The following is a 23,969-nucleotide window of genomic DNA, read 5'->3' as shown; positions in this document are numbered from 1 at the left end:
CCTTGTCGTGACGCTTTGCACTGCAGAAAACAGATGGCACCACTGCCGCCCTTCATCGAAAAAGAGAATGCAGGCGAATGCGTTTTTGCATCATGCACGGCTCAACTAAGTACCGTTGTAAAACTTGGTACGATACAAAAGTTACCATAATACGCAAGCTCTGTGTGCAGTTTCACCGCAAATGAGCCAGCGGTTGAGGCGGGGAATTTTTGACAGTCTTCACGATAGAAATGCACAACACAGGAAGGTCGTGGAGCGCTGTCAGCCAGTCCGTGCCGTCGTGTAAGCTAAGGAGAAGCACGCCCGCACGAGTATCGGGCACCTCCCTGGTCGACACCACTCGCTCAACCACGGACCAGCGAAGCTGCGTGCGCCTGTCTTCAGGACGGCCGGTCGTCCGACGGTCGCCAGTGCCGGTGAACAAATTGCTTTCTGTTTTGTTTGTCTGTCTCTTGTATTAGGGCACTTAAGGTGCAAGATCTCTCTTGTATTGTAGTCCTTTTATACTGTTACTTAACATATGCTGAATTCTTGTATAAATCACTGTATGTGTGTTGTTACGAGTGATTGTAAACTCCTCTGTATCGTCTCTTTACTACATAAAGTTTTTGCTTGTGAACTTTTCTCTCCGACCAATTCTCTGGCTTGCGACCAGCGAAAGCTGGCCACCAAACGATCAACCCCTTGTCACTTGGTAGCTTGTTTCTGGCTGAGTTTGCCACGCTGAGTCGAGGGCATCTCCTCCAAGACCGAGACCGCTACCCGCACACGCTATAAGGGTGCCTGGGAGCGCACGCAACAAGTGCGCAAGGGACACAGCACCCCTTACCCGCTTATATACGCTAATTGCTTCACAGATATTCACTCAAACAAAAATAAAATAAAAGTTGACGAAGATTACTGTTTAAAGTGTTTGTAGTACTTTCCCGTGCCGATCTATGTGCATGGGTCAACGCCAAAGAAGATTTTGCGGCACTTTCGTGCCGCAAAAGCTAGCGATATCGTGCTTATATCGATGACCAATTATTTAGAGCCTGTAATGCACCGAAATTTAAGCACTGGCGCTCATTAATATCTCGAAATGACTTACTGTTGCTCAACTAGAGGCCAAATCCATGATGAGAGATCTCACGACGTGAAGAAGTGGCTTTGCTTCGAGAGACGCACGCTTATGCAGCGCCGCCACCGCCACCTCACCCACAATCTGAACACTTTTTTAACCATACGTGTGTACGCCGCGAGCAGACCACAGGTAGAGGACGACGCGAAGAGGAACGCGTTTAACGCCCTGTCCTTGTTGGCTGAGGAAGTCTTAGTGCTGCAAGTAAGTTATGGGATAGAGAATAGACTCTCTATTGTCTGACTATCAGATGTGCAGGGCGGCAGGAGGTACCTTACAAAAAAATTTGCTGGCTAGTTGGTTCATGTTGCTGAAGGGTGTAACTGCGCGAAAGGGTTAGAACAACATGAAGGAACACAAACGACACTTAGAGGCGCAGACTGTCAACTTTCCATGCCGTGTGTGTTCCCTCATGTTGTCCTAACCCTTTCACGCAGTTACATTCTTCATCAGGAGATTCCTGCGGCCTGTTGCAAGGTTAGAAACTACAAGCTCCAACTTCAGAGCTGTATACTTGGGGTTCCCCTATGAGGGAGGTAATTATCCCCTCGCGCTGCCGGCACTGTCCCGACCCGAGATGTTTCGCTGCGTAAAGACGGAGAAGGAATCACGTTTTCCATAATCTTTCGTTTAAAATTTTGTTTACTCGTGCCCGCCAGATAAAGGAAGAACACAAGAATGCCACTGGGCTACCGCAGCCCACCGGAGCGGTGGTCTAGTGGTTTGAGCATCCGCCTTCCATGCGGGAGGTGCGGGGTTCGATCCCCAATGCCGCCGGGTACCTACCAGTGGTACAATGGGTACAAGCTTTCCCCTGCCTGGTGCTCGGCTTCTTTGGAATGAAATGCTTGCTGGGTCTCTGACCCCACCTTGTGCAATGAAAAACTTCCTTGTGCCATGGCGCTCTTTGGCCAAAGCTGCCCTCGCGCCATGACAATTCATCATCGCCATCACCAACAGGAAAGATTGTTCCATCACCGCCTATTAAAAATTGTTGAAAAAGGTAACGAGAAAGTAGAGGAAATTGGGAATGCAATATTACAAACATTGGCACAACAATCGTAGGTCATACGCCATTTAGTCATCGCTATTTCTACTGAATGGTGCAACGCAAAGATCACCAAAGCAGGAGTACACACTTTATGGCATAGTTTCAAGGCGACCTATATTTGTTTTCTCAACCGCTCCAGTAGTGCACTAGCGGAATATCAGAGGACTGCATAGCAACTGAGCCTTGTGTCGCACAGATGCCCTTATTAACCTATACGAACGCAAGAAATCCTTGATGAGATGAATACTGCAAAATTTGTAAGCCGTCTCGTCATAACAAGCACACCTTATACTTATTGCACAAACTGCGTTTTTCCAAAGTAAATGTGACACGCAAGGCGGTGTGACCCCGAATGGGCTTAATTTAACCGCAGAGAATAAGTCGAGGGTGGTTTTAAGTGTTCTCAAACATTTTACGCTTTGGTCGAACATCTTCATCTTAAAAAGCGCAGTTCCACGTCTGCTGCTGCGAAGTAAATACAGGGGTGTAAATAAACACCGGAGATAACATGCCACGAAAGCAATGACGCTCTACTTACGATGCTGCTAGTAGAGTGGCAGACTGCTCATGCGTGCCGAGCGACTCCTTCGTCGCGCACTCCACTAAATTAATGCCCATCTTCACGTCCGGCGCTTTCATTCCCAGTTGAGAAAGGTAAAACAAGACTGCAAAAGAGAAGCACTTGTTGTGAACAAGCAAAAGTCGGCTCCCTGGCTGATCAGGGATGCCGAAAAGCAGCTGCAGAACGTTTAACAGAGCAAGCAGTGCGCTTAGAGCACAAAATTTTGTAGAATCTCAAAAAATATCAGCGTTTTATTGCAAGCCCTAGCACTCTTTTTGGCTCTCCTTCATTTTTTTTATTTTTAGGGGCAACTGCGCGAAAGACGGAGTTGAAATGAAGTGGAAACACAGGACGAGCGCTTACCCACAACTGAAGTTTATACACAGGATACATACCCCGGTGATGCTATTGTATTGGTCGCAATAAGATAGCAAAAAACGTAAAACATACGGCTCTGATGCAGGATCAGACAAAGAAGAGCAACGAAAAAGGTTACAGTCCTTCCTTACACCCGCAACCTTTCGCACGGTCTTAATAAAGGCCGCCACAGTCTGGAAGACGCTGAAGTAACGAGCGTTAGCTTTATTTGCCTTGCGTAAAACGAAAGTTTTCTCCGCATCCAGCGGGGCCAGTGAAGAAAACCCTGAGGGGTTCGGAATAGTCACATAACTTTTCCACCTACCGGAGCGATCGATGCCTAGCGCCGTCTATAAGAGAAATTACGATGCATGTCTACCCGTAGTCGAGTTACACACCCTCAAGGTACGTCCCAAATTGAATTTCCTTCGTTTGCGGGGTCAGGGTTGGCCTGGAATTCGGCTTGCGGTGCGATATGGTAACGCTTATATTAGTAATTGCATGTATACAATGTTTACCTAATATTTAATTGTGGTTTTATTTCTATACCAGAACCCATAGGGTTCTATTTCCCTACCAAATTCGGTACACAACTGTGCCCGGATTGGTGCCCCTAATTGGAGTATATATAGCGGAACGAATGTATATGTAGCGGTCCCGTAACGGGACACTGTTCATTCCCGTAATAGGATATTTGTTGGCGGAATCACTATGCCACCATTTCGTCCCGTCATACTCACATAGTTCCATGGAGGAAGGAAACAAAGAGGAAAGACGGTTACGTCACATTTCTTGAAGCGGCTCCTCTCTGCGTCCCCACTACTTGGCAGCCGTCTCAGCGCGCTTCGCATGCGCAGCAGGCATTGCAGCAGACGGCGCCGCTGCGCCCAGCGTCGCTATTGGCTGCGCCGGCGGCCAAATGTTCCCAGTAGTGCTTGCGAAAGCGCGTGACTTACGGGACACTTTCTGTCATGCATCTCGGATGGCGTAGGCCCCTCCTGAGTTTTCTTTCCTCCATGCTGCATGGACAGTTCCACCTCTATGCACCATATTGGACCACGACGTCATCATTGGCACGCGGCAGGTGGTTGTTTCTACACTGCTATTGTTGATGGCGCTACAAGTCTCAGTGCGAGATGTGTTGTTTCCTAGTTGTTGCCACTGATGGAGATGTGATCTCAGGGTGGTAGCAGACCCCACGAAATCTCTAAACGGGATGAGAAAGAGCTAACGCTTTTATAGTGTAGCTAAGATGTATGGCGTAGGTGGTGTCTTCTCAGCAAGACACCATGATTTCCTGGATTTTAGAAAAAATGCCGAAAAACCACTAGAAACATCTTACGAAATCTGCAGGATTTCACGAACAAAGTTCTTGCCATGCTTCGAGGGTGTTGTTTACAAAGCTCCTCTTGCATACATTTTCGAGACGTGCTAATACACGTCTTTAAGAGCATGAAAATTTTGTAGATTCAACTCGGTGCGTTAATCTCACCGGCCATTATCGTGAGCGCAAATCTTGCATTCCGTTATTTCAGCATTGTGATATATTGTTCAAGCACACAAGCAGACTAACAAGAGAGGTTAGTGAAGCATACCTTACTAACAAAAAAATCACTATTGTGCGTCAGCAAACCGTTCATTTTCTTACATGACAATGAACTTAACTCTACGTTGCACCTTATCTCTACGTTGCAACAAGTGAGTTTGTTTGCTTGTTTGCTTGCTTGTCCGCGCTTGCCTTATATTGGTCCTGTTCCCTCTGAATAGACTTCAATTGTGGGTTTCAGCGCTGGTCCTGTGTTTCCTTTCCACTTTGTTCTCGTGTATCGCGCTGTCGCCCTAAAAATGTATAACCAACACGCCTGTTTAGCTACATTGTTGTCATTATCATTGCGCGCATGACACTGTACTCATTTTCATATTGGCCCTTAAGCAGCGATTAAATATAAAAATACAAGACATGGTGCGGTGGACGCAGTGAAGTGTGGGTTTTTTATTTTTAATATATTATTTATGTAATACTGCAAACATCGTACAGGTTCAGTCTGGGTAAATGGAAGGGTACACGAAACAAATAGAAATAAGGTTAATGGACTATCAAAAAATGAAGGCAATGGTATAGGTAAAAAATTAAAATAAGATTGCCCTACTTTAAATGTAAATGTTATTCTAGCGCCGTTTTCTGCAATTAAAAATTTACTTACTTTAATTTCACAGGATACTGGCGTTTAGTATGACACTGCCACTGAGAACTCTTCCCGTGTTTTCATGTTCTCAACGTCATCCAGTAATATTATATTAGAAAAACGGTTATAAAATCTATCTGATCTGCTGCGCATAGATTTCATGCAAGTATGTGGGGTTGTCTTGAGCCATCTTATTGGATTATTTTTGTGTACTGAATGTCTTGCAACTTAAGCAAATATCGAGAGCATACCAGAGCAGTATAACAGGTTTTTCAGGAAAGTATAAGTAATTCTCAAAAATAGGTTTTTAGGTAATAATATGCCTTTTCGGCTTAGCATTACCAGTGTTTGTGGACACCAAAAAACCGGTAAATCGTCGGTAAGCAGGTTAACTTCTTTCTAATATATAACTTCTTAACTTGAAGAATTATGCGCGTATTTACAATTAAATTTATAGCCAGTCGTTAGTAATAGCCAAATCAGGTTTTAGGATTTCGGAAACGCGATTACCCTTGGTACTGTGGCTAGACAATTTTGGGTTTTTTGACTAGTACGTGCACTGGAAAGGTTGCTTTGCCTGCACGTTTTTCGAAAGCGCATGTATTTTGGCACGATGGAGCCAAATCTTGTCGAGCCACAGCGCCGAGCATAATGGGTTTGCGAAATTCTAAAAACTGATATGGCTATTACTAAAGACGGATTCCAAGTCTCTAGTCGCAACCAGTTGCCTAGTTGTGATAGTTAAAAAGTTAATTATTTGAAATTAGTTAACCAAGTTACTGCTTGAGACATCACCAGCTTTCCTGGGTCCGCCAGCACTGGAATTATTATTGTGCCGCAAAAGCCATACTTTTATGCAAACCGACTGAACAGCGCTAACCGACACGACGTAAGAGAAGAACACAGACACAAGCGCTGTCTGTTAGCACTGTTCAGTCGGCTTCCCCCCAACATGCGCCAACCAACCCGATTAAGCCCTCTTCTGGAATTCATATTTTATCCCGCAAAGCCTACTTTATAAAACTACTTAGTCTTCCTTGAAACACCTGGTATGAGGTCACGAATAAATGCATGTTCTTGGCTGCTCGTACAAGAAACTCCGCGTATTTTTATAGCGAGTGAAAAAACAGTCTAAAAATTAGCCTGTCGTGTTTTCAATTTGTGTCCAAACTAAACATTTTTAAGTTGTAGAGCGTTCTTGACAACATGGCGATTCAGATGTGGATTATGTGGTATTCCTCCACAGAGCAAATCAAATCTCCTGAAATATGAACGAAACCTACGTGACATCTCGTTGGCACTTCGCGATGTGAGCGCACTCAAACAAAGATACCCATGAACGCATTCCGCACCCTTCCAAGTCCGGTTAGGCTGAAGAGGTGAGCCTTATCAGAGGCTAGACAAAGAGCGACTTGTGTTGATTCTTTTGAGAGCGCGCTGATAAATGTTGGCTTCGAGTGGGTGGTCGTGCCAGGTTCCTTCAAAGGCCCTCTTTGGAGGGGAAAAATACGATGCTCAACCAAGACAGGGCCAGAAAGTACACACACACACAGCGCTAACTTCCAAAAATCGTTTATTGCGCCTAGAAAAGGTGGTTTTTATGCCACATCTTACATCTTTCATCTTACATCTTTCGCGTTGAATGCAAAATGTAGGACAAACAGGCAGATGTCTGAATTACAGGCTTCGGCTTCTAGAATATGGTCGCGATGTGCAGAATATGCATGGTAAAGGTTTGTCAGGCCACTGCCGCGATTGCCAATGTGTGCTGCTGCTACAATTAATACCTTGTTTTAAAAATTAAAGAAAAACGGTTGATATGTGAAGTAAGTTAGCCCGAATAGATCGTAACCTTGGAGGAAAATTGCGTAAGCAACCCGTCTGCGGCACTGTTATAAAAGGAAGTCGCGTATATAGTTGATATTCGTTGCTAGTTTGTCTCGTTCCTGCGCTTATGGTCACACTGTGATGCTTTGGCATGAAAACCACATTTCCTATGCACAATAAACCATTGTTGGCAGTTAGCGTTGTGTGTGTGTGTGTGTGTGTGTGTGTGTGTGTGTGTGTGTGTGTGTGTGTGTGTGTGTGTGTGTGTGTGTGTGTGTGTGTGTGTGTGTGTGTGTGTGTGTGTGTGTGTGTGTGTGTGTGTGTGTGTGTGTGTGTGTGTGTGTGTGTGTGCGTGTGTGTGTGTGTGTGTGTGTGTGTGTGTGTGTGTGTGTGTGTGTGTGTGTGTGTGTGTGTGTGTGTGTGTGTGTGTGTGTGTGTGTGTGTGTGTGTCCGTTCTGTGCCTTTCTTAGCCGCGCTACATATTTCTTTCTATAATGCAACAATAAGCCCAAATGCCTACGCTGTTTGGTATGCTGGCACGTGTAGGTAGCCGCCAAAAGTGGTACATAAAGACTCCCTACGCTCGTGACGTCACGGCGGTTAACTTTCAGCGCCCACTCTAGCTAGCTTCGACAGCCTCAGCAGATGAGAATTACAAAAATGCAAAAGTTTTCGCCGCCTTTTCTGGTCCCAAACATGGCGGTCACTATGACCTCGGTGCAAACAAGAAAAATGATGTCTGTGGCGATGACTGCGTAGTCGTCGACTACTGAAGTAATCTATCAACATGCATTTCTTGAGTGCAACTTTGCAACGAAGCTCTTCATTTTACTTCAATACTAATCATCCCGAACCATCAATTTTTGCAAGAATTGATTCATTTCTCTGGAAGCTCCAGCACTAGAAACATTACTTTTGGCCGGCAACCCAAGGAAGAGTCTACGCGTAACTAGAACTGTGGAAATTAATTTAGGGAGTTTTGTTGCTCGAGATTTTTAGAGCCCATTTCTCCTTGGAAATTGGGAAGGTCCAGCAAAGAAATAAAAAAAGAACAAACGTCTACTAAACAATAATTCTAGTTCAGTAAAGAGAGCACACATAGCTGATTGCAATACTACTGATTTACACCTAGCATATCCTGAAAAAAAGGCTCACACATATCAGCTATAATACACTGGAGGTATATGACCTACCCTTTGCCCTAACTTCGAGCTCCAAGACAGTGCACGTATGCGGTCAACAACGATCAAGTGACCGGGCGCTGAGCTCTCAGATTGCGAGTACAAGTTTTGTCGCTTCGTCGCCGGAAATGTCTTCAATAGTAGAAGCGATCTGCTCTTTAGTAGCGCATGGGGCCACTGACAGAAACGCTGAGGCTACATGTCTTCAAAGAGCAAAGGGCCCTAGCAGTGCGGAGGTTTCCTCCAACAGCTTTCAACAACAAGCACCCGGGAAATGAACAATGATTTTTCCAAAACAGCCTTCCTTTCATAACACTTCGCTCAGCGTGTACTCCTTCCGCTGGCCGTGGGAGCACCTGCGTTCATGCATCCGGAACCGTCAGAGTGCAGCGGCGCCCACCCACCTCCTGCTCCGATGGCCCGGAGTGCTTTTTCGCTGCATGCCGACGAAGGCAGAGCCCCAGGAAGCCAGGAAACTCGTCCATCAGCTCCGACACGTCCTTGAGATCGCCTTTCTGCATGCAGAGGGTAAAGAGTGGGTGAGCAAGCAAAAAATGAGTCAGTTCGTCAGGAAAAGTTTGAGGCTTCTAAAGGGGCTCTGAAACACCTTCTGAGGAGACTACATAAATTCGCTCAATCATTGCGTTGTGTTGCCATGAACACTGAGCTAAATAGTACACCTCTACACGGAGCAGTGAACCCACAATCACGCGCGAAAGTTGGCGAGCCTTTTCCGGCGACTTTATTATACTCGTGGCCTCCTCCACTTAACGCTCCGGCGTATGCCGATTAAGGGATGGCTGTTAGATGCTTACGGATGCCACGCAACTACATGGCCACGGCTAGTCAGCCGCGTTGCACCGGCGGGTCAGGAAGCTCCGCCCCAGGGGAATTCTCGCGCGCGTTAGCGCTGCGGCCGGTACAGGAGCGCCGACCTTTCAGGGTGAAAAAAGTGATGAGAGGAGAAAATGGAAGGGTCAAAGATGCTGAAATTGAAATTTTTACTGCAGGGAAGTAACCTTCTACAAACGCGCAAAATTCTTGCTGAAGGACATTCGTCAAGCGGCGTTCTTTAACGTCCCAAGCCCACGGCAACTTAATTGAAAGCCCCTTTAAGATGGCTGGTTATTAGGCTCAGTATATGAAAGCAACTTTTTTGTGCTGGAATGAATTCAAATGCAGCAATAAACAACCATACAGCTTATCTCAGGGAATTCTTTGGATCATGGTCTCCTCTCACCGCGGTTGCAGTGTGCATCGAGAGTGGAAAAGTTAAAGCGCTTTTGCTACCCTCACGACAATCCTTCAGCCGCAACGTATGCAGCATTGTTCTATTCTACTTGAATATGTGTGTACTATGAGCTGCATGTACACGTTAGACATAGTAAGAATATCGGCAGCCACTCAAGCGCCGCCAATTTCCATTCTAGTCGTTGGCGCAAAGGCAGTCTTGCACGCGTTAGAACAAAACAAGAAACCGATCTCAATTACTTCACCTGAAATGCAACGGATTTCAGGAGTCGATTGCAGCCCATGAAAAATAGCTAAACAATTCAAGTACAGTATTCTTGGACATCAATTTTGAATATTGGAATATTGTAAGGTACTGCTGTTAAATATTAAAGGTAGTGGTCTATTCTTCCTATACTTAGTAAAATCTTTATTTTAAAATTGATTTATCGTTCCCATCAAGTTAAGACTGCCAAAGAAAACCAATGGGGAACGCTTCTGACCACAGCAAAAACGTTCATTGCTAAAAAATCCAAGCCTGCCGAGGGGAGATCTTGAATTTCCATATAGTGTTAGTCCTTCCGGGCTGTTACAGGGTGGGGAGGGTACATACAGTACATACAACACAGTTACAACTTTTTTGAAAAGTTTCTAGTGAATGAGCTCCCAGGCAGCACATGTCATCGGTCCGATATTGTAAACGCGTTGGTAACGCGTGGTCCTACGGTAGCCCGTTCTTACCAATGCGTGACCAATAATGGAGATTCGATTTGAGAACACGTCAATTAATGGCCCGGCTAGATTCTTTATTCCCCAACATTGGCATACCCTGGTGAACAACGATCTACGATGGCCAGCCAGAAGTAATGGCCCGCAAACATCGCGTGCAACTTGGCATTTGATGGCAAATATTTCCCGGGCAGTTGCGATGGCTAGCCAGCGTAGCATACATCATGGCATTCGTTGGTCAATGTTGTTATGCCAATTTTTATGGGCAGTGAACATGAGGCATATCTTGGTATAGGTTGGTCAATATTGCCCTGGAAATGGGGATGGAATCCCAACAATCTATACAAACTGGGATTGGCTGCCCAATATTATCCCACCGGTTGCGACGTGTAGCCAGCGTAGCACACATCTGTGGATCGGTTGGTCAATATTGTCCCAAGAGTAGCAATCGCTTGTAAGAAATGTGTATATCCTGGCATATATTGTTCGACATTGTCCTGCCTGTTGCGGCTGGCCGCCGAAATTGCATACATCCCCTCATACCTTGGTTAATATTCTCGCACCAATTTTGATGATTCTGTCCCACGGATGGCCGCACCGCCATCCGTAGGACAGAATCTTCCATTCTGTCGTCTTGATCACCGTACGCTGGGATAATTGAGTTTGCTTGAGCCGCCCCAAGCTCGGGCAAAATAAGCGCCGTGTGCGGGCGTGCGCGTGCATGCTTCCCAACAACTGTGCAGGACGCAGTGCGACCCCCCCCCCCCCCACAGTCCCGAAACGCGGCCCGATGAGTTGCGGAGTGCACTCGGCACAACAACCCGCGACTTTCCTGGAAATTGCGGGGCTATTGCCTCACCTGTGCGAAGTAAGCATGTGAGGAGCGGCGAATGGGCCGCTGTTTGAGGTGATCGCCAGGAGAGAGGAGCCAACCAGGAGACGCGCTCGACGCATATACGGCAGAAGACAGAGTACGGATACATGGGTGCCCGTATTCAGAAAGACCATTTTCCGCTTTAAGATTCATTCGAATGCGCTGCAATATAACTTCTGTGGTTTGGGCAGCCAGCATCTTGTGACCTAAGCGGCGTTGTCCTTGCGACGGGTTAGTGCAGCGTTTTCAGTAATCTATGCAGTCTCCTCGCAAACGAACTTAATTTTGTCGCAAGGATTTCGACTCAAGTGCCTTTGTGATTCATCTCGCATGGCCCTAAGCCACTTAACAATTATGAGCATGGACTTTAGTTCAGAGGGCACGATCGATGTCTTTCGTCTGAGGCAGTGTGACAAGCATATATCCTTAACCTTCAGTTGGTGTGGGCGATAAGATTAAAACGTATGATATGATTCACGATATTCAGCATGCAACAACACACCTAGCGATCAGAAGGCCGCCATCGCTACGCTAATCAATTGAAACTGTAAAAATAGAACAAGCCTGAAAAATTGTTTGCTCGTGCTGCAGCGAACGCCCGAACATTCGATCAAGTTACACACGCGAAACTATCCTGTGAGTTTTTATTTGCTCCACTGTGCCTAAGTCATTTTGCTTCACCTCGGCGGGCACTTTGTGCGCCTCTTCTTGCTGTGATCGCTTATATAAGCTCATCTGTTTAATTTCGCAAGCCACCTTCGCGCGTCCCCGGCATGCTTCATGAACGAGGCGCCTTTTTATCCTCTTAGCATGGCACGATGTTTACTGCGCGGTTAAGAAAAGTGGCTGAGCATTTCCATTACCCCTCACCCACCTGAAATTTCTTACGTATAGAATTTTTTCAAAGCCGTGGGCAGAAATTATGAAAGTGTCTCAGCTCAAGCATCTTTGCACTGTTGGTAATCGTGTGGCATAGTCTATAGTTTGTTCGTTCTGTAAAATTACTTTGAATGGCCTAAGTTCCTAAATACTGAAAAAAGTAAACTTTGAAGCAGACTGAAATGTTTTCAATAAGGCGCCTTTTACGTAGCGTTTTTTACCTCCTAAAAGTACTAGTCAGCGAACGGGTTATCAGATTGCTGGCGCATATTGGCGCAAATTGCTGGCGCACACGCAAAGCAGATCGAGTCGGGGCAGCGTCCCGGAAATGAGTGGATTTTGTTTTCAGTGAGCGTTTGTCTTGAGGCGCTAGCTACTGCTATCACGCGATTTTCTCTAGGCGAATATATGAAAGATTATCCAATTAGCTTAAAAATTGAACACCTTTGCAGGAAGTAAAAATGCTGCAGACTAGGCCACACGGCTCATAGCAGCACCCAACTAGTCGGTTTCACACACCTTGCTAAGGCAGTCGTTTATAATATCTTGAATAATGGCTCCAGGTTCCAATTGACCCTTGCCTGGGATATCGTAACAGAAATATAAAAGCTGCTGCCTTGATTTAGACACAAGCGCAAGAACCGCATTTGCTTCCATAATTTTAAAAATCCGGCAATTTTCACTTCCAAACGCGTCATATAAGCTTGGCTATTGAAGTGTGGTCCATACTATTCTGTCCGCAACCGTACAATTCCTGTATGGCCAGTGTGTGTGGGTTGGGAACCGTAAAATATCTGATACGCGTCCCATTTGAACCCAACATATTGGACTTATTTTTGGCAATGTGGCGGAGTGCTTGAGGGTTGCTTCACTTCCGCCACCGGTTGGCCCGGTATTGCACTGCCTCCGGGACCGGCCTGGGTCATTATACCGCGCGTCTTTTCTATCCTGTCTTTCTATCCCATCTTTTAACTCTCCTACTATCAGCACGTGGTCGCGATTGTGGCTCAGCTTGAGCCAGTGGGCAGGCCTGTGCACTATCCTTTTCTTTCTTCCTGGCAACAACAGACAGACAGACATGTATGGACCGTTGTTTCTGTCCAGTCTCCAAGTGCTCAGCTCCATTTCTTTTTTCCTGACTGTCTCAATCGATCTCTCGCTTTACCTCCGGATCTGTGATCATGACCTTAATGTTATGTCATTTAAATTGTCTTCAGTTTTGAGCATATACCTGTAATTATTATTCATATATTCCTGCAAATGTAGTCCTGGTTATTGGCTATTTATATATTTTCTTTATTGCTTATCCATTCTTTAATGTGATCGTCTTCACTCATTTCAAGATATTCTTATTCATTCACTGTCTGTATGCATTTCTGGCGTGTCCATTTGTTCTGTGAAGTGTATTAAGTGCATGTCGCCGCTCCCGTTGCGAAAAGAAGCAGCCCGCGACGTTGGTTGGTACCGAAACCTCTCTTTAATGTGGATGTGAAGTTTTAAAATTCAGTAATATCCTATGGGCTCCGTGCGCTGGTATGCTGGCGCCAGCAGCGACCTAGAGAGCCTACATGTTGTGCGCCTCCGCCTTCTTTTAGGGTGGTGTCGCCTTTTGACCTGGCTCGTGCCGCCGCCCGCCGTTGACCAGTGTTGCCAGCAGACGTTGCCGCGCCATTTTGGTCCCCAGTCGGCATGCCGTCGCCGTGCGCATAAGGCTGTCGTCTTGCTGCTGCAGAGTGTCTGTGATTTTCGCTCTCGACGGGAAGTCTTTAATGATGCTAGCACTGTGAGCACGTTCAGAGTTGTGTGAACACCGAAAATGCCCCGGTGTTGCGTTCCGCAATGCAGGAACCACTGCAGGAAGGGCACACGAATGTATCGTTTCCCGGCTAGCCCGAACCGACGAAAGCGCTGGCTTGTGCAAGTGAAAAGGGGCGGCTGGGAGCCCACTGCTGCTTCTCGTGTTTGCGCTGTGAGTATTATACCTCGCTTCACCATGTATTTGCGAGCGTACTTATTGCCATATTCTACATTTTTGAAGGGCTCTATACTTGTGTGTTTTTTGTGAGCGCGGACGGCCGTCCCAGGCAGCTATCAGCTGATAGCTGCCGGCGACGGCCGCCCGTAGCCGAGCGTGCGCGCAAGTGGAGGCTATGCGTTCAATTACCCCGAATTAAGAAGGTACGAAACGTAAATGTTCATAATTAAGCCTGGTTGTAGAACATGTTCTAACTTGGCAGTCGCATTTCAATCTTGGAATGCCCCGCAGTTCAGTTTTACGCATCGTTCAGCTACGTTCGGCTATCGGCTGTGTACGCAGTGTGCTGCATATTTATTGGGTATATTTATTGTATCTACGAAAAAAATAAATCGCTGTGTTGTTCGTGCTGAAATTCCGCACGGAGGTGGAATTTATGATTGATCTTTCTTTATACCGTGTTATTAAAAGTAATTGACCGGTTTGATTGCAAAAGATAAAAGCGAAGTCGTGCACTGCGAAACTTGTCAAACGTAGCTCAAACAAGTCTGGCCGTAAAGGCCCATTGTGGTGATTTAATGATAAGGTCGCGTATAGTGGTTTAGGCACGAACAACCAAGTGATTTGGATGAAATATTTTTCGTTCAACCAGCACATAATTATGCACTCACGTGTATTTCATGGTAATGTACGGCGCAATTTCGTTCACATTCTGTTTAAAACAAACTCGATGTGTTTATGGTAATTCGTAATTTCGACGCGCGTATAAAATATTAGAATGGCTCAAGATACGCTTTCTGTCGGTCATTTGGTGCATCACTCGGAAATGTAGACCGCATGGCCTAAATGTTTAATTGCAAAAAATAGCAGGTCTAGCAGCGTTCTCTTTTCAATAGAAAAGCTGTCGAACCTTGGTCGAAGCGTTCTTATCTTAATTGGGCAGCAAACGGTGTTTGTCAAGGCGCGGTGAGCCGTCGGCGTACGATGCAGTGGTGGTGCTGACGTTTTTATGGCATAAAGCGCTTCTGCACGGCCCAGTCGTGCAACATGCGTCCTCTCTTCGTGTCTTTCCCTCGAAAGGGACAAAGGCAGTCTTTGGGTGCGCGGTGGGGGTCTCCGGAGTGTGCGGCGGCGGGACACAGGAGGAAGAAAGATGGGTGCACGTAATGAGCCCGCGCGCATCCACAGATCGCTTGTGTGGCCCGCGCAACGGCGGAGCTCGCTTCCCTTAGTCGTGGGGGAAGAAAGGGGGGGTGGGGATAAATACACACGGCGCATACTAGCACTCTACATTGTGTTTTCAAATAACTTTGTTAAAATTGTCTTTTCTTATTCTAGGCACATTTTGAAGATGGAAGTTTTGAGCAGAACAGGCTAGATGGATTGAAAAAGCTGAGGCCGGGTGCTGTCCCAACTCTTTTTCCCTATCGTGGTAAGCACATATGTAAAATCTATTTTGGAACAGAAAAAAGTTCCATTTCGCTTCGACATTCCTAAATCTAATTTATGTTTGCAAAAAGAAAAAAAACATCTGAACTCATTAGCCCAATGCACAGAGGTATCCTGTCGTTATTTTATTTTTTTACTCAAAGCACTCGAAACGGTGCATAAAATTCTTTGGGTGGTGCGTTTCATTTAAGAAAAATGCTAACATTTTTCTTCTAATTGTTAGTCTGAAAGTAAAAATGGGTATCTAAATAAGAAAGCATAGGCAAACATTTCATTGTAGTGATGTTTGCGTCCTTAATTTTTTTTCAGCCGCTCCAAAACACCGGAAGTCCCCAAGGAAGCGCACTTCTGCTTCGAGACCTGCAAATTCGTCTCGCGCCAAACGTGTTTGCACAGCTGGAGACATTCCACCGCTGCCTCTACATCCTGGCGACGGAAAGATTCCTGACCACAATGCACAGTCCGAGAAACCTCTAGACAAGGCAGCGAATGGTGCAGACGACACTGATGAGTTGAGTTGTCATCGTGAGTCATCAGCCGCCTCTCCACCAAATCTGCCTTCCAACAATGTATCAAGCGACACAAACGACACTCCCGAGTACAGCCATGATGTTGTGTCAGCAGCCATTCTGCCACATCTCCGTCCCAACATTGTAGCAAATGACGCAGACAGCACTGCTTCTCCACACGGCCAAACAACCACGCCAGCTGCATTTATGCTTGCAGGCGGCGCAACTCCCACATTGCTGATGTTGCGCCGAGAAAATGCTGAGCTGCGAAAAAAAAATAGCGACCTAAACAGAAAGTGTAAAAATTTGTTACGCCTGCATGGGGAAGCCAGGTCAAAAGTACGGACTCTTAATAAGAAAATCAAGTTAGCTGAGCAAGAACTAAATGCGTTAAAATCATCATTTCTTGCTCCAGATCAAACAAAGGCTCTGGCAACAAAAACCAGGATTCGAAAGTGGTCGCAGAAGACTATACAGACAGCTCTCCAAATCAAGCATGCATGCGGTACGACATGAATTCATAGACGGTATGAATTCTATACGGTATGAATTCTATAGACAGCTGCAAGAGCTGTGAAAAAGTATTGATTGACAGTACTTTTGTCGAATACAGCAGCCTTATTCACCTGAAGGAGTATGTCAAAAATTCTGGAAACCTCATTCAGCCAAGCCAGGTTGTAATGAGTATTTTGATAGAATGTGAAGAGAACTTCAAAACTTTTGCAGAAATGGCTGAAGTCATGAAGCTCAAGAAACCATTTTCTAGCATTTTGAATGCCCTGCAGAAGTCTGTAAAAATGCACGTAGGATGTTGCGACTTGCACAAGCCTAAGGTAGAGAAGATGCTTCTCGAAAAATATGTAAAAACAAGACTGAAGATTTACCTTCGACAGCAGCATGCACAACGGGTAAACGGGGCATCGAGCAAAACCTGTGCTGCCGCAAACTTGGAATAGCTCTGCAGTCAGCTTAGACTTCAGAGTAGTGCTGCAGTTGTGACCATTTTTTTTTAATGCAAAGACACCTGCAGGGCGTTAGTACGAGAGGCTGTGTATTGACTCGTTGTGGACTGTGCGTTTGTTACGGACTCTACGCAAATTCAATGCCGCACATTGATGATCAAGGGAAAGTTTTACCTTTTCTGCGTAACATTACATAGGTGTGTGTTCAAAACAGCTGTAAAATATTTTCCTGTTAAATTTTCTTTTTGCTGTCCATCACAGCCTGCAAAAGGTACCCAAAGCCAATAAACGCTGGCATGCTTTCATTCGAGTCATGCCTTTTGTTAACTTGGTTTGTAGCTGTCATAGCTAAGTGCAGGTTGCTAACGACGTATTTGTTCTGTACATTATTTTACCATGTCATGTAATTTTCAGCGTTTTGCTTGAGGTAATTTTCTTATGTCTGCTGGTTTCTCCAATATTTCTGTTCGTGTATGTGTCCATGCTCAAAGTACAACTGGTGCAGGTATTATCGCATTGATTGCTTTCCCACTGTGATCAGTGTAGCAAACTGTATTCTTCTCCGTTTCGTCAAACTCTTGACTACTACTTCTCCAGCTGCTTTGTCGTAAAATGGTTATTTATGCTTTGCTCGTATCAGCATTGTGCACCTGTGTAAAATGGTTCTTTCTGCTTTGCTCGCATCAGCATTGTGCACTTGTGTAGCTCATTTTGGCTTTAATTTGGCTTCTAGCCGCTGTGTTTTCAGGATGTTTTTTCAGTACATGCATTGAAAAAGTCGCAAATGATCAATGTTACTTTTATAGTGCCTTACCCCATTGGGCAAAGTGCTGTTTGAAATCGGATACTACTCTTCATAATTCGGACATATGTTTATATGCTTGTTGGATTTCCCATGTACCCCTTTGATTCGTCGAGCGGGTTGTTGCATGCCAAACAAGCATTGCAATAAAGTAACCTGTTGTGAATTGTGTGTGTGTGTCTTCCCGACTAAAATACATATAAATAAAAGGGCGCTTGAGGCTATGCCGACTCGGCAGTTGTCATAAATGTGCTATTGTGTGTCGCAACAGCAACTTCTATAATATTTCTCAATAAATGCATGGATACGCATTAAATCGATACATTGGGCACGTTCAGTTCGCCAGTTTCTGTACGATGCTTCAGGGAATTGACTCGGAGGGTAGTGCAATAGTGGCCTAGTTTGCGTGCAGCATTTTTCTTAATGCTCCGGCAATGTGTGAGCATTGTTTGCGATGTACCCTAGGAAAATCTCTCCTTAACACCTTGTATCTGCACATTAATGCGTAATTGGCGATGTTACACATTTAATTGTTATAACAGCGTAAATGTAGAATACTGGTAGTTTTACAATCTGTTAGGAACAATTTACATATACATAAAGTAAGAAAACCTGAAAATGAAAATAACGAAATCATTAAGGTCTATTTAATCCAGCGCCTTCACGCGATTAACGAAAAAAAAGAAAGTCGTTTTTTGGAATAAAAATTACATCGATGAAAAGCGTGATAAAAGCCAGATGCGTAACTTCAGTGCCACCAAGGAAATGTAATTCTGGCAAAAGGAAGCGGCATAAGAGTGCTTCCACATTAGTAGCTAATGCTCAGATGCTTTCCTGTCTGTCGCACGATTTCACCTGGGAAAAGTTAATTACGCCTTAGCAACATTCTGAATATGAGAAACGAGATGACAACGGATATGCGAAACGCGTACTCGCACGCTTCTACGAATAGCCTTTACCAAAGACGTGAATGCCGCAGTAAACGATCGATCCTGCAATCTCGATCGTGTTCAGCAGGAGAACGTTCTTGAAAAGCTGCTTTGTCAATATTCCTCAAGCAATTAGGGCGCTTCTCTAAGCAAGCAGGGCGCTTCTCAAAGCAGGGAGGGCATACGCTGGGGACCAAGATGGCGGCCCGTCAAGTTTGGCAGCCGCCACACCCGCCGTTAGGCAACCTTGGACCCTGCTGTCACCACCCTAAAAGAAGGCGGAGGCGCACAACGTGTAGGCTCTCTAGCAGCGACCACATCGCCAGCGCCGCCTCGTGGCACTCGTGGCGTTAACCCGACGCTCAGTCACGGCCGGTCTCTCGGGGGGAGAGCGCGCGCTCCCCCAATGCCACCTAGAACTAGTTTCAGGCCTGCTCACTGCCGCCGTGACGTCACGTGTCTTGACCGAGCCGCGCGGAAGCGGGAGGCTGTGAAGTGCATATCATCGCTTCCCGTGAAAAGAAGGAATGATCGTGGCGAAGTGCACATGTGTAATAGTTTTATTTTGCCTTTGCATTTTGATCGGCAGTATATGTTATGAATGCATAATGCTTCAAAATCCGTGCATTTATCTGTATAGCAATTTATTATTCCACTAAAAATAGAGATTATGCGCCGTGGAACGTGTGACCGGTTTATAAGAGTAAAGTTCGATGGCCCAACAAAGTAACGAAATAAAAAAGGTAAATTTAATGAGTCTTTATTTACACACACGCTTGGCACATACACACGCATACACACTGTGTCCAGAAAACACATGGAAACTGTTGTTACTCATTTTGCAAACTTCTGCAATTTCCTTTGTTGAATCGGCGTTTTTCTACTCTTCAGAACATCAGTATTCATGGAAACGTAGTTCTTCAGAAGAGTGTTTGCTGCTGCCACTAATATGTTCGTCAGCACAGTGTCAGGATGGTGACCATTGTTACAGACATCAAAATCCTCTGTTTCACAAAGATGTCTTGTGACAGCCACAAGTAGCTCGCTCTGTTTATGTGTTGCATGAAAACGTGCAGCATTCGCTTTGTTGGTAAGCTGCTCTAAGACAATGTGGGCGTGTAGAACCGCATTAACGACAGCCGGTTGAGGAAACTTGAGAGCGCCTCTCGAGAGGTTTTCGATTAGGAGATTCCTTTCAAGTTGAACTTCCCGGTCCTCAGACGTAATATTCATGGCACAATACTGACAGGGCAGCTTCTTTAACGCGGCGTGGGCGCAAAAGCCTGCGATGTATGTTATTACCGGCAGAATGGATTCCTTATTTCTTATATCATGATCTGACACCTTTATGCCGTACTCCTCTGTCAACTGAACTCCGTCAAGTGTTTCAGAACATGGCTTCTTCTGCATTTCCTGCATATCTGGCAAAACCAAACTGTCTTGTAGCCTCAGTTTTTTCTCTGACTCAAAGACTTGTTGGATTGAGATATGATAATTAGTTTCCGACAGCCGACGGTACTGTCCGAACCTTTCTTCCAGACTGTCTGTCTGAAATTTTCCCAGCAACACGTAGTCGAAATTCAATTCTTCAAGGCAGTACCGGCAGAGTTCGACAAGCGAGTAACAAGTCAGCCGCAGCGCTGCGTGTGTTTCAGTGGTTAGTGCGCCTGTATCCATCCTGATGTCTCGCCATGTGTCCAACCAATCCACGAATTTATTAAGAAATTCCATCTGCTTGTCAGCCAAACTCTTTACTGGATCCTGGAGCGGATCTCGTAGGCGCCGGCCTTTGGAGGGGCTTTTCACGTTGACGATATGCCACCACTTCAGTATTAGGTCAATGAAATGCGCTGTCCCTGCGGCGTAGTTCAAATTAAGCTCGTCTCCGCGCATATTTAGAGCCTCCACCACAAATGAACTAAAAACCTTTAAAACAAGCTTCACATTCTGGCGCTCATTGTTGGATGGATGCAGTGCTTTGTAGCTCAATCTATAACCAAAATTTGAGACGCTGTGTTGCTCCGAAGCGTGAATGTCTCGAAGAGCTTTGAAAGACGCTCCGTAAACCCGAACTAACGAAGATTCAGGGTAGAAGATGCACGTTCCTGGATTTTTCTGGTTTAACCAGTTGTTTCTTATGCACTTCAGAAGATGGACTGGGTCAACTACATAAAAAACGGGTCTTGATTCGTCTACTGGGTGAGGGTACACAATGTCAACTGTTCGCGTTTTAGAAAACAAGGACAGCACTTTTCTGTTTATGGAATTATTATGTTATTACTGCGATGACAGTAAGCCCTGCATTCTCTAGCTCCAAAATTGTCTTTCTTAGGGCTGCATGCAATTGGACTGCGTCAATGTTAGATACTGGCAGAATGTGCGCGACATTCTTGTGGGCTGATAGCAAGGACTGGATCATAAAAACATGCGCAGTTTTGGCTGCTTCGCAAGAATTAGAAGCTGCCCCGGTCACTGATTCACCTTTGTATTCGAAGTACGGCTGAATATGGATCTCGTCCATCATTATAGTGACGATCTTTTCATGCGGTTTGAGAAGGCTTGATCGCTTCTTCACATAACATAAAAACCCTTCATCGTCCTGCTCATTTCCAGGGTTGACGTTATATTGAGAACAGATTCGCATGAGTGTAGATCGATGTGGTAGTGCTAACTTGCCAGCACTGCGAATGAATCGGTAGGCGTGTGGGGAAACAGTGTAAAGAATACTGGAAAATATTAAAAGCTCAGCAGAGTACCGTGCTGAATGGTCCTTCTTGTGCAATAGGTCAAGTTGCTCTTTTATAAAGCCGAGCGCTTCTGTTTTCTCTTGCGGCAAAAGATCATCACACCTGAGGCTGTCCAGCAAAGAGAAAAGCAAGCTGAAACTTGCCTTCACTTTTTCATCCTTGTCGCAAACGTCTGGAGCCTTGAAACTTCTCATACTGTCTAGTGCAGTCTGAAGGCAGCGCAGATCGTCCAGTATACACGGGATGAGCAGGTCCTTCACAGGCACTTTCACTTTCCTCCAGAAGGCCGTAACCTCCATGTTCTTACTAACAATCACAGATCGTTCGACGTCTGGTGGGTCTTCACCCTCTATGTGAACAAAGAGAACAGCATGCTTTGCTTTTACTGAAGTCCAGTAGGTGGAGAGGTCGAGGCTTTGTAGGCGCGATACAAAGTCTTCATATGACTGCAGCTTATTTTGACGCTCTTGTTCTTCGTGCGATGAAATGGACTGCCGAATAGCTTCCTCTAGATGCGATGCTTCGCGGCGTTTCCTTTTTGCCTCTGGCTGCTGGCGCACTGGTGCGCATTCGCTCAAATAAGCAGGTGCATTAGGAAAAATTGTCGGCACAGCGTCCAACGTAAGCCGAGTAGCGCCCATGGGAGCTTCTACTGTCCTGCCGGTTCTTGGATCGGTGTACGTGGTAGTCGTCCTTAAGTACTCGGCCTTGAAATGGAGCTCGCACACCTGCAAACCATTCACAAAAAATAAACGGCATATTACAGGCTTCGTGCTCCACATCCGCCCCATTTACTAAGCCACAAAATAAAAAGGAAAGCTACAAAATTCTCGATGAAGCGCGCTGACCAGCAAATACATTGGACAACAATCTACAGATCACTTCGAGCGTGCGCGTTAACTGATAATACGTCCTGGCGTTCCTGGAAAGAACGACATCACTCATGACTTGCGCGATCTTATAACGTTCCAGAACACAAATAAACACCCGTGAAATATCGGGTCTTACTGGCTGGCAAGTAAAAAACACACAAAAGACCATTATTTTCACTTCTGGAAAAAAAACATCCCTCAAGGCATGCGCACGGCGTTATAAAAATAGCGTATCTCATCACCACAAAGCGCCGCAGTCGAAGCGAACATTTCAGAACAGAAATAAACAGCCCTTACAATGTCTGGGCTTACGCTGGCTGGCAAGTCAAAAGCGCACAAGAGATCATTATTGTAGAGCAAGAACCGGACATGCTGGAGGTGGTGCTTTTGGAGCGACTCAAATTACGTAGTATAAACGTACACATACCTTCGGATCACGGAGAGAACGGATATCGACGTCATCGCGACGAACAGCCCGCTCCCTCTTTGCTCTTCGGTCATCATTTGGGAACGAGAACACTCGAACCTTCGGCCCATTGTCGTATTTGCCGCGACAGTTGGGCACGCAGCATCGCCCCATTAGGACAGTTTGCAGGCGTACACTACGCGAACATTCGGCGAGTGAAACGCTTCACATCACAACACAGCAGTTCAGAGACACAGAAAAACGCGTCTTCTCCAGTCGCGAACAGAACCAGTTCAGAATAGAAACACCAGCATGCCGCGACAGGTCTCGTCAGGCTTAGCAAATCCTACTCTTGAGAACGGCGTAAGGCGCGCTCACACTAGCGGGAAGCTTCCCGCACCGGCACAGCGTCAACGTCGACGCTGCCTCGCAGTTCCTCAGAATGACGCTCACACTGCGCTCGTTTTCTCGCTGCGGTTGTCTTGGAATGTGGAGAGGAGGCATGAGGGAGGACCCGAACGAGCAGAAAGAGAAGGGGATAGTCACGTGACACTAGAGAAGACTGGAAAGCGCACCCTTTTCTCGCGTCGTCGACTTGATCGTCTGCTAGCTCCCCTCCCGTCGCCCTGGCTAGGGCCGTTGTACGATCGTTTTGGAGCGCCTTCCGCCTCGTCCGTTTCGCGAGCGGAGCTGGCGGATCCGCCTCGTTCGGCGAACGGATGGAAAGTTGGTGAACTTCAACTTTCTGGCGGACGAGCGCATCCGGCCGGGGACCGGATTGCAGCTATTGGCTGCTTTTCCCGTGATGTCAGTGACGTCCGAGCCCCTCCTCCCTCCGCCTCGGTTCTGCTCTGCCCCGGCCTGCCGGGGCAAAATGGCCATCCGTCGACTGAACTGGGGAGCGCGGCCTGGGCAGTGGCAGCGATGGTGGTGGTGGTGGTGGTTGTTGCTATGAAGGGGGGGGAGGGGGATCTGGTCCCGACGCATGTCGTTCCTTTGGGCATCACTCTTGGGGAGCGGAGGGGGGGGGGGCGCCTATGCATCGGTCCCTCGCGAGCACGCGAGGGAGAGAACGCAGCTTCGCATTTCTTTTCCCAGCGCGAACTTGAAAAAAAGAAAAGGGGAAAAAAAAGGAGAGAAAAAGTAAAGGGAATGTGGAATTCAAAGTGAATACCTTTTCTGTTTTGGGGCGGTCATTTTCGCAAAATACTTAATTTTGTAGGTGTGGCTGAGCAGGTCGGTGCACGCAACTCTGTTGGCGAAATAGTTGGCATTTCGTTTCGTTCTTCGCTGCATAAGAATTGCAATATTTTTTATTTCAG

At 46.1% G+C, this 23,969-nt stretch overlaps 1 protein-coding gene and 1 pseudogene across 2 annotated transcripts in view; both read right to left on the bottom strand.

Annotated features, from left to right (window-relative positions):
- LOC144116103 (nose resistant to fluoxetine protein 6-like) overlaps positions 1-23,969 on the bottom strand; it is a 197,951-nt pseudogene that overhangs the window by 63,737 nt on the left and 110,245 nt on the right. Inside the window, exons 4-5 of the transcript XR_013311731.1 lie at positions 8,689-8,799; positions 2,710-2,836 (exon numbers count right to left, since the gene is read on the bottom strand). The product of XR_013311731.1 is annotated as a nose resistant to fluoxetine protein 6-like (transcript). The remainder of the gene's footprint in view (positions 1-2,709; positions 2,837-8,688; positions 8,800-23,969) is intronic.
- On the bottom strand, positions 20,764-22,629 carry LOC144116102 (uncharacterized). The gene has a single exon (XM_077650781.1). The coding sequence runs from the start codon at positions 22,158-22,160 to the stop codon at positions 20,892-20,894; it is 1,269 nt and encodes a 422-aa protein (XP_077506907.1). The 5' UTR covers positions 22,161-22,629; the 3' UTR covers positions 20,764-20,891.

Source organism: Amblyomma americanum, chromosome 1, assembly GCF_052857255.1.
Source record: "Amblyomma americanum isolate KBUSLIRL-KWMA chromosome 1, ASM5285725v1, whole genome shotgun sequence".
Lineage (NCBI taxonomy): Eukaryota > Metazoa > Arthropoda > Arachnida > Ixodida > Ixodidae > Amblyomma > Amblyomma americanum.
This window is presented reverse-complemented; position numbering and strand designations above follow the sequence as displayed.